We start from the raw sequence: 15,627 nt of genomic DNA, 5'->3' as shown, positions 1-15,627 counted from the left end.
GATCAAATCCATCTTCGAAATTTGTTCCTGTTCCGAAGCCAACAAAGTGGAATTCGTTGCTTGCACTTTCACCAGCAGGGCACTGACCTGGTGAAATGGTCGTGTCAAATCACTAACTATACAGTGGCAAATGCCATGGGTTGGGAAAGTCTGAAGGAAATGGCCGAGATGCAGAAACTGGAGCACGAATTCTGGAACTTGAAGAAAAAGGGCTCCGAAATTGCCTCTTACACGGCTAGATTATGTGATCTGGCTCTCCTTTGTCCGGGAATGGTCACCCCAGAAAGCAAGAAAATAGAAAGATACATTTGGGGATTGACGCCCCCAACACAAGGAAATGTGTTGGTCGCTAGGCCAACCACTTTTGACAGCGCCAAGTACCTGGCACAGACTCTCATAGATCACGGAGTTGATCTTGATAAGGTGACAGCCGCTCCCGAACCACCAAAGGAGAGTGGTGGGAAAAAGAAGTTCTGGAACAAACACAAGGGGCAGTCTTCACAGGAGCCTTCCAAGAAACAACAAACAGTGGCAATCCACGACACTACTACCCCTACTGCAGTTCCCACTACTCCAACAACCCCAAACTGTTATGCTGGAAATCTACCCCTATGCATCAAGTGCAACTTCCATCATCATGGATAGTGCCGATAGATGTTGTGCAACAACTGTGGTAAGAAAGGACACACGGCTCGATTCTGCAAGGCACAAGTCCAACCAACCAATCAAGCATCTGGAGTAGGTGTCGGTCAAGCCTGTTATGGCTGTTGTGAAGTTGGGCATTACAACTAAAATTGCCCCAAGGCAACGAAAACTGGAAACACTGGGAGAGTGCTAGCAATGGGCCAAGAGGAGGCAGTTGTAGATGCCACCGTTGTTTTGGGTACGTTCCTCCTTGACGACTCTTATGCATGTATTCTTTTCGATTCTGGTGCGGAGAGAAGTTTTGTTAGTCATGCATTCAAACATCTTCTCAAGCATAAACCTCAACCTTTGACCGAAACATTTACTGTCGAGATGGCTAAGGGAAAGAAAGAGAGCACTAACGACATATTCATCGGTTGTACTCTTACCTTAAACGACCATTCCTTTCCCATCGACCTTATGCCAGTTTCCATAAAAAGCTTCGATGGCATCCTCGACATGGATTGGCTGAGCCCCAATCATGCTGATATTCTTTGCTATGATAAAGCTATTCATCTCAATCTTTCATCTGGCAAGGCTCTCATGATCTATGGTGATAACCTCAGCTCGAACCTCTGTATCATTTCGTGCATCAAAGCCCAAAAATTTATGCGAAAGGAGTGTCATGCATTCCTAGCCCATGTTCTTAATGAGAAACAGGAAGTTAAAGACCTCTAGAGCATCCCCGAAGTTTGCAATTTTCCTGATGTATTTCCCGAAGAGCTTTCCGGAATCCCTCCCGAGTGCCAAGTTGAATTCTGTATCGAATTAATCCACGGAGTTACTCCCGTAGCTAAATCCCCGTACCATCTAGCGCCGGCAGAAATGCAAGAATTATCCAGCCAACTCAATGAGCTCCTCAACAAAGAATTCATCAGGCCGAGTTCCTCACCCTGGGGAGCCCCGGTTTTATTTGTGAAAAAGAAGGACGAATCTTTTCGGATGTGCATTGACTACCGCGAACTGAACAAGCTCACCGTCAAAAATCGTTATCCTCTTCCTCGAATTGACGACCTCTTCGACCAACTTCAAGGAGCCAGCTACTTCTCAATAATAGATCTAAGATCATGGTACCATCAGTTGCGATTCCAGGAAAGTGATGTTCCTAAGACAACATTTCAGACTCGATATGGTCACTACGAGTTTGTAGTAATGCCCTTTGGTCTAACCAACGCGCTAGCGGTATTCATGGACCTGATGAATCGGGTGTGCTATCCTTTCCTGGACAAGTTCGTAATAGTGTTGATTGACGATATATTTGTCTATTCCCGAAGCGAGGAAAATCACAGACATCACTTGAGATTGGTGCTGGAAACTCTAAGGACGAAGAAGCTATACGCGAAATTCTCCAAGTGCGAATTTTGGATTCGAAAAGTAACTTTCCTAGGTCACGTGGTAAGCGAGGAAGGCATACACGTTGACCCTTTCAAAATCAAAGCAATAGAGAACTGGTCAGCACCGAAGACGCCCATGGAAATTCGTCAATTCTTGGGTCTCGCTGGCTATTATCGCAAGTTTATCCAAAATTTCTCCATAATTGCCAAACCCTTAACCATTCTGACTCAGAAAAGTGTACCCTTTTGTTGGAGTGAAAATCAAGACACTGCGTTCCAAACGTAGAGGCGGGCCCTATGCAGCGCACCTATCCTGTCTCTGCCCAAAGGGATGGAGGATTTCGTTGTCTACTTTGATGCATCCAAATAGGGCTTGGGATGTTTGCTCATGCAGCGAGGAAAGGTTATCGCCTTTGCCTCAAGACAACTGAAGGCACACGAAGTCAACTATACAACTCACAATTTAGAGTTGGGAGTAGTGGTCTTCGCATTAAAGATATGGAGACATTATCTCTCGGAACAAGTGCACTATCTTCACTGACCATAAAAGCCTGTAGCAAATCTTTGACCAGAAGGAGTTGAACTTGAGACAACAGCGATGGGTAGAGCTACTCAGTGATTACGAGTGCGAAATACACTACCATCACAGCAAGGCCAATGTGGTGGCAGATGCCCTTAGCCGGAAGGAATGCTCAGGTCGGAGAATGAAATAACTAACAATGACTATCCATTCCCACTTATCCGCACAAATCAGAGAGGCTCAGCTAGAAGCCCGAAAACCAGAGACCAAGGCGGATGAAGCTCCGAGACGAATGGAGAAGAACTTAGAGATTAAGTGAGACGGAGCCTACTATTTCATGGACTGGATCTGGACCCCAAAGTTCGGTGGATACAGGGAGGTTTTCATGAACGAAGCTCACAAGACCATATACTCCATTCATCCAAGTTCAGATAAGATGTACCCCGATCTCAAGAAACTATATTGGTGGCCTAACATGAAAGCGGAGATCGCTACCTTCATGGGCAAGTGTTTGACTTGCGCCAAAGTGAAGGTTGAATATCAGAAGCCCTCAGGTTTGCTTCAGCAGCCGGAGATACCTGAGTGGAAGTGGGAAAGGATTACTATGGATTTAATCACAAAATTACCCAAATCTCCGAGTGGGTGTGATTCCATTTGAGTAAAATCTGACCGATTGACAAAATCCGCTCACTTCCTACCAATCAAAGATAGGTTCAAGATGGAGAAGCTCACGCAGATCTACATTCAGGAAATAGTTCGACTGCACGGTGTGCCTATGTCTATTATCTCCGATCGAGATAGTAGGTTCACCTCGAGATTTTGGCAGTCCCTACAGAAAGCTCTTGGAACTAAACTAGACATGATTACAGCTTACCATCCTCAAACAGATGGGCAGAGTCACAAAACCATTCAGACATTAGAAGACATGTTGAGAGCATGTGCCATAGATTTTGGTAAGTCATGGGACACCCATTTTCCCTTGGCTGAGTTCTCCTACAACAACAGTTATCATACCAGCACGAAGGTTGCAGCTTTTGAAGCCCTTTATGGCCGCTAGTACAGATCCCCTTTGTGCTGGGCTGAGGTGGGTGACACGTAGCTAGCCAAGGGACAAGTCCCTGACAGCACTCTCACTGGTCCAGAAATCATCCGTGAAACTACAGAAAAGATCGTACAAATCCGAGAACGACTGAAAGCCTCACGAGACAGACAAAAGAGCTATGCCAATAAATGCCAAAAACCCTTGGAGTTCCAAGTTGGAGACCGTGTTCTGTTGAAGGTCTCACCCTGGAAAGGCACGATACGCTTTGGAAAGCATGGAAAGTTGAATCTGAGATACATAGGACCATTCGAAATCCTTGCTAGGATTGGTCTTGTGGCGTACAAACTTCGTTTACTGCAAGAACATAGCACCATCCAACTCAACTTTCTCGTCTCGAATCTTAAAAAGTGTTTATCCAACGAGACCCTCATGATCCCTTCCGATTAGATTGAAATCAACGAGATCCTCAACTTCTTGGAATAATCGGTCGAAATCATGGACAGAGAGATCAAACGAACAAAACAAAGTTGCATCCTGATAGTGAAGGTTCGCTGGAATGCCAAGCGGAGACCTGAATTCACTTGGGAATGTGAAGATCAGATGAATCAGAAATATCCGCATCATTTTCCAAATCCATGATTTGTATTCTATGTTCGAATTTCGGGACGAAATTCCCTCTAACGGGGGGATAATGTTACAACCCGAAATTACCTAGGTTTGCTTCAGCAGCCGGAGATACCTGAGTGGAAGTGGGAAAGGATTACTATGGATTTAATCACAAAATTACCCAAATCTCCGAGTGGGTGTGATTCCATTTGAGTAAAATCTGACCGATTGACAAAATCCGCTCACTTCCTACCAATCAAAGATAGGTTCAAGATGGAGAAGCTCACGCAGATCTACATTCAGGAAATAGTTCGACTGCACGGTGTGCCTATGTCTATTATCTCCGATCGAGATAGTAGGTTCACCTCGAGATTTTGGCAGTCCCTACAGAAAGCTCTTGGAACTAAACTAGACATGATTACAGCTTACCATCCTCAAACAGATGGGCAGAGTCACAAAACCATTCAGACATTAGAAGACATGTTGAGAGCATGTGCCATAGATTTTGGTAAGTCATGGGACACCCATTTTCCCTTGGCTGAGTTCTCCTACAACAACAGTTATCATACCAGCACGAAGGTTGCAGCTTTTGAAGCCCTTTATGGCCGCTAGTACAGATCCCCTTTGTGCTAGGCTGAGGTGGGTGACACGTAGCTAGCCAAGGGACAAGTCCCTGACAGCACTCTCACTGGTCTAGAAATCATCCGTGAAACTACAGAAAAGATCGTACAAATCCGAGAACGACTGAAAGCCTCACGAGACAGACAAAAGAGCTATGCCAATAAATGCCAAAAACCCTTGGAGTTCCAAGTTGGAGACCGTGTTCTGTTGAAGGTCTCACCCTGGAAAGGCACGATACGCTTTGGAAAGCATGGAAAGTTGAATCTGAGATACATAGGACCATTCGAAATCCTTGCTAGGATTGGTCTTGTGGCGTACAAACTTCGTTTACTGCAAGAACATAGCACCATCCAACTCAACTTTCTCGTCTCGAATCTTAAAAAGTGTTTATCCAACGAGACCCTCATGATCCCTTCCGATTAGATTGAAATCAACGAGATCCTCAACTTCTTGGAATAATCGGTCGAAATCATGGACAGAGAGATCAAACGAACAAAACAAAGTTGCATCCTGATAGTGAAGGTTCGCTGGAATGCCAAGCGGAGACCTGAATTCACTTGGGAATGTGAAGATCAGATGAATCAGAAATATCCGCATCATTTTCCAAATCCATGATTTGTATTCTATGTTCGAATTTCGGGACGAAATTCCCTCTAACGGGGGGATAATGTTACAACCCGAAATTACCTAGGTTTGCTTCAGCAGCCGGAGATACCTGAGTGGAAGTGGGAAAGGATTACTATGGATTTAATCACAAAATTACCCAAATCTCCGAGTGGGTGTGATTCCATTTGAGTAAAATCTGACCGATTGACAAAATCCGCTCACTTCCTACCAATCAAAGATAGGTTCAAGATGGAGAAGCTCACGCAGATCTACATTCAGGAAATAGTTCGACTGCACGGTGTGCCTATGTCTATTATCTCCGATCGAGATAGTAGGTTCACCTCGAGATTTTGGCAGTCCCTACAGAAAGCTCTTGGAACTAAACTAGACATGATTACAGCTTACCATCCTCAAACAGATGGGCAGAGTCACAAAACCATTCAGACATTAGAAGACATGTTGAGAGCATGTGCCATAGATTTTGGTAAGTCATGGGACACCCATTTTCCCTTGGCTGAGTTCTCCTACAACAACAGTTATCATACCAGCACGAAGGTTGCAGCTTTTGAAGCCCTTTATGGCCGCTAGTACAGATCCCCTTTGTGCTAGGCTGAGGTGGGTGACACGTAGCTAGCCAAGGGACAAGTCCCTGACAGCACTCTTACTGGTCTAGAAATCATCCGTGAAACTACAGAAAAGATCGTACAAATCCGAGAACGACTGAAAGCCTCACGAGACAGACAAAAGAGCTATGCCAATAAATGCCAAAAACCCTTGGAGTTCCAAGTTGGAGACCGTGTTCTGTTGAAGGTCTCACCCTGGAAAGGCACGATACGCTTTGGAAAGCATGGAAAGTTGAATCTGAGATACATAGGACCATTCGAAATCCTTGCTAGGATTGGTCTTGTGGCGTACAAACTTTGTTTACTGCAAGAACATAGCACCATCCAACTCAACTTTCTCGTCTCGAATCTTAAAAAGTGTTTATCCAACGAGACCCTCATGATCCCTTCCGATTAGATTGAAATCAACGAGATCCTCAACTTCTTGGAATAATCGGTCGAAATCATGGACAGAGAGATCAAACGAACAAAACAAAGTTGCATCCTGATAGTGAAGGTTCGCTGGAATGCCAAGCGGAGACCTGAATTCACTTGGGAATGTGAAGATCAGATGAATCAGAAATATCCGCATCATTTTCCAAATCCATGATTTGTATTCTATGTTCGAATTTCGGGACGAAATTCCCTCTAACGGGGGGATAATGTTACAACCCGAAATTTCTTCCGTTCAAAAAAGTTAAAAATAAATCAATTCGAAATTTATTTATGCTCTTGTTAACATTATTTTGTTAGCCCAATTATATATGGTACGCTCAGTAGAACCAAGTTTTGGGTCCAAGAACGCGTTTTTCTAAGTCAAAGCATAACATCCGAGCCAAACACCCCTTCGAGAGGAGTGTACGGCCGCAAACTCGATTTTACGGTCGTACACTCCCACCCAACCCTTTGACCGAAAACTCACCCCTATAAAAGGGATGCTTAGCCTTCATTTCACACTTTACTCACTTCAAAGACTTTCTCTCTATACTCTCTCTCTCTCTCTCTCTCTATTCATCGATTTTTCTCAAGGAATCCTAAAGAATGTAAGTGATTCTTCACTTTGATTGTGTTTCAATCACTTATCTAGTGATGAAATCATGTTTCATCTCATTTAATCTCATCTTTATCTAGATTTTCTCTCTCACCAAGAATACATACTAGTTCTTGGTGGCTAAAAACCTCATTCCAAGCTCCCTTTCAGTAAGTAACTACTTCCTATGCTAGATACCTACAAGAAACCTTGGATTTTCACCTAAAAATCGACCCAAAAAACATGAACACAAAGGGTTTACGGCCGTACACCCCTCATTGGCCGCAAACTCTAGTTTTTTTCGATTATTGACCTTAAACTCTTCCTTAAGCTAAGCATGGGACTTAGAACACTTCCAAGAGGCTAGAAAGGATCCTGAAACACCGAAAATCGCACCTTTTATCAAGTATTTACGACCGTAATCTCATAGACCGTAAATCCATGGGCCGTAAACCCATGGACCACAAAGATTTGGGCCGCAAACCCATGACCGTACATCCCGGTCTATGACCGCAAACTCCCCTCCTTCAATCACTTATGATTCTAAAGCTTAGTTTCAAGTGTTTCCCAATCCCTAGATGGTTTCCTTTCACGTCTAATAGTGTATACCCCCATCTAATGCATATATGTGCCTCTATATGTTAAATATGATTCGTTTGTGTCCAAGGCTTCATTTGACACTCAGCAATTCCTATCGAGTTACACTTGAATCTTACGTCAAACGGTGAGTTCATACCCCTACGCTTTTATGATTTTTAAAACGTTTTCAGGGGGAATACAAGTAAAACTTATGCAATTCATACAAATCAATGGTTTTCATGAAGCATTTAGATAATCAATTCCTTTTGTATTATGCAGATCATAAGGGACGTTTTCTAAATTTAATTGCATAGCTTTTCCAAATGTTTCACGAAAATAACATTACTGTCAAACTATAATGGGTATAGTTTGGGGATTTTATTAGGGGTTTTATAGATACAAACTACATACACGGTTGAATGCATAAACTACGAAAAATTTAGTTATATCATACATTACTATGAGAGTACAACAGTAAATAATTATTTTAGTATAATTATTTTTACTCTACAAAACATACATCGGATTTTCATACGAAAGGACAGTACACTTATGTATTATTACTCGTAAGGTCGCTAACTTAATTGGGAGACACGTCCTTGGGCGCTTACAACATTAACTAAGTGGAGGACTACCCTTATGAACCAAAATTTCTTAGAGGGAAAGCGTGGTTTTTGTCTAAAGATCTATATGGGACTGACTATCCTGCACCTGGCTGCTAGCTACAGTCCGACCGATAGGTCTACGGGTGACAAATGTCATAAAGGATATCGACATCCGTTTCACGTCGGATCAAGTTTAAGTATGGTCATAAAACTCGCCAATCGTACGACATATTTACGTAATAATATACCTCACATGAACAATTGCTTTAATAACACAAGTGTGACAACTTATGCCTTTCAGTTTCAGAACTATTAAAGCAACAAACACACGTATACTAGGGAAAATAAGGGATTTTCCCAATCTAAACCTCATACTTTACATACTGGTGATAGCCATGGTTTTCAAACGAAACATACATTACATACTGGTCGTAACCATGGTTTTGATACGAATCATATTTTAGATATATTGAAAATAAATCATTTATACAAATTCAATGACTACTTTTCATTACAAAAACATGCTTAAGAACTCACCAGCTTTATGCTGATACGTTTTCAAAACTGCTTGTATTCTCAGGACAACAATAGACAGGTGCCCTTGCCAGCTTTTGGAGAAGACAGAGCAATTTGGAGTCACATCTTTTACTTTTGTCATATACTAATATATACAAACTATGTTTTTCAAACATATGTAAATATTCAAATGTAATGTACTCGTTGTGTTTACTTTGATTACTATGATGCAATTGTTGTGATACTACGCATGACGTCATCCACCTCCGGACGTTTCCACCATTCATTTCATGGTTCGGGGGTGTGACAATATATATATATATATATATATATATATATATATATATATATATATATATATATATATATATATATGTGTGTGTGTGTGTGTGTGTGTATGTGTGTGTGTGTGAGTGTGTGTGTGTATTTGTGTGTTTTTATGTGTGTGTGAAAACAAGTATTAAAGTTCCTTAAAGTAATTGTAATTTTTATTAAATTTGTTATAGATTCAAACATTTATGAAAATATGTGTATTTGCATTTAGACTAAAACATTAAATTACTATTAATTAAAAATAACGCTTTTGATATTTATAGAGTACTATAAATTTGTGCAATTTACATTTAAGCTTTAAAATATCAACATAGCTCTCTCAAAGTTACCTTGATTAAATTTCTTTTTTTGCCATACTAATAATTAGTACCTATGGTTATTCTCCATCGCTATCCTTGATATGAAATTTTTGCATATTTTATTCCTTACTAGGCGAATGCCGCGCGTTGCGCAGAAACACTTATACAGTTGAAGTCTTTACAAATATATGATTTTTTTGAATATAACAATAACGTTATTGTTAAATTTGATATAATAATTTCTATATACTATATTGATATAATATATTGATTATTTTGAATTATATGATAATATATATATATATATATATATATATATATATATATATATATATATATATATATATATATATATATATATATATATATATATATATATATATATATATTATAACGTCATAATCTCAATCGTTTGAATGACTTCTACCCGCGAGTTACACATGAATAAAATTTAATATAATATATGATTTGATGTTATTTATAGTTGGTTTCACTGTTAATTAATTTTTTAAAATTTATTTGTTTAATGTTTTAATTTCTATCATTATCATTATTTAAAACATCAAACATTGTATTTTAATTTAAAGCTAACAATATAATCATTTATATAGAGTTGTTTTTAACTATTATACAATATATTAAATTTCTCAGGCCTTAGCTACAATAGTTTTTACTCTTTTTTGTCAAATTCCGTCCTTTTACTATGTTGTTGTTGCTGTTGGGGTTTGCCATCTTTTTAACTCCTTTGTTATGCATTTTGGCTTATCTATTTGTTTTTTTTTTTTTTTTTTTAGTTGACTTCTCCTTGCTGACGCCATATTTGGTATGAGACGTGTCTTCTTCCTGGGTTCTACTTTCCACGTGTTTCTTTTTTGCTTCTTTCCCTTTCTTCTTCGCTGGATCTTCACTGACTTGCCTTCTCCTCTGTCGTTCTTTTCTTTCTCAGGTAATCTCTGTCGCTTCTTTTTGTATTTTCTTTACATTGTCCTCTGGCTTTTAAGCGCGTCTTTTTTAATGGATGTTCGGTCAAAGCGGCCAGCTGTATCTTCTTCCTCCTCCTCTGCTCCTCGGTCTCGCAGGTCTCGACATCTCAATTTCTTTTTTGGCCTTCCTCAATATGTTGATTATGGTGATTGCAGCTGTGTTTGTGAATTTTGTGGTGCGTATTTCTGGTATCTTGAAAAGGTTGCTAAGTTCTCGACACCTGCTCATCCGAGGTATAGTCATTGTTGTCGGGATGGAGGTGTTGTTCTTCCATATCCTCCTGCATTTGACCCCGATTTCGTTGCTCTTTATGAGAATGTAAGTTTTATGAAGGATATTAGGGCATATAATAGCATGTTTTCCATGACTTCTTTTGGGGCGAATGTAGATCACGCTGTTAATGAAGATCGTGGGCCTTATGTTTTTAAGATATCTGGGCTGATTTCTCATACGATTGGATCACTATCTCCTGATCCTGTAAAGGGTCCCAGGTTTCTTCAACTCTATCTATTTGATACAGAGCACGAAGTTCAAAATAGATTGAAGGCGATTGATGGTCCAAGGAAGAGGGATTTAGATGGTAATATTGTCCATTTTCTTGTAGGCTTCTTGGGGGCTAATAATGAATACGTACAGACATTTAAGCTACAGCATTCTTTACTCTTTTTTGTCAAATTCCGTCCTTCTACTATGTTGTTGTTGCTGTTGGGCTTTGCCATCTTTTTAACTCCTTTGTTATGCATTTTGCCTTATATATTTGTTTTTCCTTTTTTTTAGTTGACTTCTCCTTGCTGACGCCTTATTTGGTATGAGACGTGTCTTCTTCCTGGGTTCTACTTTCCACGTGTTTCTTTTTTGCTTCTTTCCCTTTCTTCTTCGCTGGATCTTCACCGACTTGCCTTCTCCTCTGTCGTTCTTTTCTTTCTCAGGTAATCTCTGTCGCTTCTTTTTGTATTTTCTTTACATTTTCCTTTGTCTTTCACGCACGTCTTTTTTAATGGATGTTCGGTCAAAGCGGCCAGCTGTATCTTCTTCCTCCTCCTCTGCTCCTCGGTCTTGCAGGTCTCGACATCTCGATTTCTTTTCTGGCCTTCCTCAATATGTTGATTCTGGTGATTGCATCTGTGTTTGTGAATTCTGTGGTGCGTATTTCTGGTATCTTGAAAGGGTTGCTAAGTTTTCGACACCTGCTCATCCGAGGTATAGTCATTGTTGTCGGGATGGAGGTGTTGTTCTTCCATATCCTCCTGCATTTGACCCCGATTTCGTTGCTCTTTATGAGAATGTAAGTTTTATGAAGGATATTAGGGCATATAATAGCATGTTTTCCATGACTTCTTTTGGGGCGAATGTAGATCACGCTGTTAATGAAGATCGTGGGCCTTATGTTTTTAAGATATCTGGGCAGATTTCTCATACGATTGGATCACTATCTCCGGATCCTGTAGAGGGTCCCAGGTTTCTTCAACTCTATCTATTCACTATCTCCGGATCCTGTAGAGGGTCCCAGGTTTCTTCAACTCTATCTATTTGATACAGAGCACAAAGTTCAAAATAGATTGAAGGCGATTGATGGTCCAAGGAAGAGGGATTTAGATGGTAATATTGTCCATTTTCTTGTAGACTTCTTGGGGGATAATAATGAATACGTACAGACATTTAAAACTGCTAAGAATATGGCGGATGAGTGTAATCTAGACCTGTATGCAGTCCGTCTATTTAACAATGTGCCTGATCGTACATACGGGTTGCCCTCTCCTGGATCTTTAGGTTGTGTAGTAACTGGATATGATCCAACCTGCACCACGTATGACATTGTTGTGTTTTCCCACTCGGGTCGACCTAAACGGATTAGTAAGTTGCATCCAAGTTATATGCCCTTGCAATACCCGCTATTGTTTCCATATGGTGAGGAAGGATGGTCTCCCCATCTGAAGATAGGTAATCGGAGAGGAGCTACTGCAAAAAACCTTACTGTTAACATGTATTACGCTTACTATATTCATGCTAGACGCCATATCTGGTCCCCCATAGTGAGCGCGTCTAGACTATTCCAACAGTACTTAGTAGATGCATACACCTGTATTGAATAGACCCGTCTTGAGTACATAACCAAACATCAGTCTAATCTTTGGAGCGATTATGTTAGTGGCCTGTATGACGCTCTATCAAACGGGGACAGAGAGGCGCATACTGTTGGGAAACAGGTTTTCTTACCTGCATCCTTTACTGGTGGCCCTCGGTTTATTTATAGTAACTATCAGGACGCACTATCGATTTGCAGGGTGTATGGGAATCCACACTACTTCATTACATTTACCTGTAATGTAAAATGGCCTAAGATTACCCGTTATATGGAAACACATCGCCAAAGAGATGTTCATAGTCGGGCGGATATCATTGCTAGAATCTTCCACATAAAGGTCCATGAATTCATAGACTTCCTTAAGGCGGATAAACCCTTTGGAGCTGTCGATGCATGTACGTCTTCTTTTTCATTTGTGTTGTATATGCCTTCTTTGTTTACGAACCCTTTTCTGTGGCTTTTGTTTACCGTTCTTATGTTTACGATAACACTTTGCTTCTGTTTTTACAAGTTTCCCATATTACCCTTCTTGATTTTTCAGTTGTTTTAAACACTACCATCTTTCAAGATTCCTTTCATAAGATTGAACACCTTCTTTTTCTACCTTTTAAGATTTGGATTTGATTATTAGATCGAAGAAAATGAATGGTATTACAAATGAGGAAAATAAGTGAATGGTATGTTGATCTTCCTCAGGTATATGTAGGCAATGGTAGTCTCAGTTTTCATATTCTGAGGTTGCTAGAAAATTTTTGACATTGCATTATTTGAGGTTTTGGTTTAAATCTACCTAATTTATTATTGACCATTTTGCCCTTCTATTACTTATATCCTTAATATATATATATATATATATATATATATATATATATATATATATATATATATATATATATATATATATATTAACTTTTGTAGCTGATATCACTTATAAGTTCTTCAAGGGCAATTTTAGAATTTGTGGCTGATCTCTTTGGATATGGAAGCTCATGCTGTTCCTTTTACTGTTATGGTTTTGAAGTCCGTTTCTATTCATGATTATTGTTATGTTGTTCGATGTAACTGTTTATTATAAAGAAGTTCATGCTAAGGAGCATTATCTTATTCCATTGTCAAAATACTTATGTACACATTTGACAATATTGTTTTATTTTTTCTATTTTTTTATAAATTTTTGGATTACCTGAATGAAAATTATTTTGTTGCTAGTGTTGATGTTGATGATTCATCTGTATGGATTGTCAAATGTATTTATCAGTGGTTTGAAAAATCAATAGCTATCAGTAAGTATTCATCGATAAATTTCTTTGTTTTCTCTCTCAATTTCATTTTTATTCAGAAATTTCATTTATTAGTGAATTATGCCCTCGTTGTTACCTCTTTAAAACAAAAACTTAATATCAGAAATTTCATTTATTAGTGACTTATGCGCTTCCTGTTAGGTTTTTAAAAGAAACACTTATATCATAACCCTTCTCTTTTGATGTTTTGTGACCAATTATTAAAAAAATACATAAACGCATCATCCTAAATGTACAAATTTTATACCTATCTACTTTTCTACTCAATATGCCCTCTGTCAGCAGTTTTGACTGTATCTCATATGTGGCTGTATGTACGTCTTCTTTTCATTTGTATTTTTTATCACCTTTTTGTTTAACAACGCTTGACTGTTGTTTTTTCTATCCATTCTCATCTTTCCTATAATAATTTACTTCAGCTTTTAAAAGTTTCCCATATTACCTCTCTACGTTGTTGGGTCCTTTTAAACATTGCCACATTTCCATTCTGGTTAATCATATCTTTTCTGCATTTTTTATTAATGCTTCATACGTTTTTCCTTATCTGCCCTTGTGTCCGCCGTCCCATTTTTAATATTACCTTTACAATAACTCCTGTATTTTCTTTTCAAACCTCCATGTAAGATGAATTTTTTTTACATATAATCTACATCTTATTTCAGCACATAAGGCGGAATTAAAAGTATGAATCTCAAAAAGATTACATTACCAATAATACATTACATTTATACTAAATGGACACTGTTTATGCTTACAGCCTTTGCTGATGAAAATTTCTCACCGTTTATACATATGCATTGTAAATGCATCATCAATAATCATATTTGTTATGTTTTGAATAAAATTTACTATTATCCTGTTTTGTTCTACTAATGAAACTTTTCAAAAGTTTCTGATTTTAACCCCCAACAGATTTTTCCTTTTAGTTCTTTATCTCATTCGGAAATGATACTTGCTATGTTTACAATAACATTTACCATTATACTGTTGACATACCCAAACCTTTTTTTTAATTACACTTTCAAAATTATGCCCTTGCTGTTACCTCTTTAAAACAAAAACTTAATATCAGAAATTTCATTTATTAGTGACTTATGACCTTCCTGTTAGGTTTATAAAAGAAAAACTTACATCATAACCCTTCTCTTTTGATGTTTTGTGACCAATTATTAAAAAAAAAACATAAACGGGTTATCCTAAATGTACAATTTTTATACCTATATACTTTTCTACTAAATATGCCCTCTGTCAACAGTTTTGACTGTATCTCATATGTGGCTGTATATACGTCTTCTTTTCATTTGTATTTTATATCGCCTTTTTGTTTAACAACGCTTGACTGCTGTTTTTTCTATCCATTCTCATCTTTCCTATAATAATTTACTTCAACTTTTAAAAGTTTACCATATTACCCCTCTTCATTGTTGGGTCCTTTTAAACATTGCCACACTTCCATGATCTACTAATGAAACTTTTCAAAAGTTTCACATTTTAACCCCCAACAAAATTTTCCTTTTAGTTCTTTATCTCATTTGGAAACGATACTTGCTATCCATTATCCTGTTGACATACCCAAACCTTCTTTTTAATTACACTTTCAAAACTTTCCTACATTACCCCTCAATAGATTTTTATTTTTACTTTTTTTTTTTCATTTGTATTCTTCCCAGCTGTACCTTTCCTTTAAACCATTCTCTCCATACATAGTAGATACACAAATTTAGGTTTCGATAGTAACTTTCTTTCTAATAAAATTATGGATTTTCACAGCATTTACCTATATATATTGGATAATATTTTTTATTTTGTTTCAGTTTTTTGGTTTTTTGTCTGATTTGTCATATCAAAGCTGTTGTCCCAACCCACAATTAAAACAACA

At 38.4% G+C, this 15,627-nt stretch overlaps 1 protein-coding gene across 1 annotated transcript; it reads left to right on the top strand.

The window, feature by feature from the left end:
- Positions 1-10,391: 10,391 nt before the first annotated feature.
- On the top strand, positions 10,392-11,138 carry LOC111882331 (uncharacterized). Its single transcript, XM_023878696.1, has one exon. It carries the CDS (start codon positions 10,392-10,394, stop codon positions 11,136-11,138), a length of 747 nt encoding a protein of 248 aa, XP_023734464.1.
- The last annotated feature ends 4,489 nt before the right edge of the window (positions 11,139-15,627 follow it).

Source organism: Lactuca sativa, chromosome 5 (genome assembly GCF_002870075.4).
Source record: "Lactuca sativa cultivar Salinas chromosome 5, Lsat_Salinas_v11, whole genome shotgun sequence".
NCBI lineage: Eukaryota > Viridiplantae > Streptophyta > Magnoliopsida > Asterales > Asteraceae > Lactuca > Lactuca sativa.
Note: the sequence above shows the minus strand (reverse complement) of the source record. Positions and strands in the feature narration are given on the sequence as shown.

Bases quoted from the DNA above. Each gene is read 5' to 3' on its own strand.
- LOC111882331 (XM_023878696.1), top strand. From the start codon at position 10,392: ATGGATGTTCGGTCAAAGCGGCCAGCTGTATCTTCTTCCTCCTCCTCT.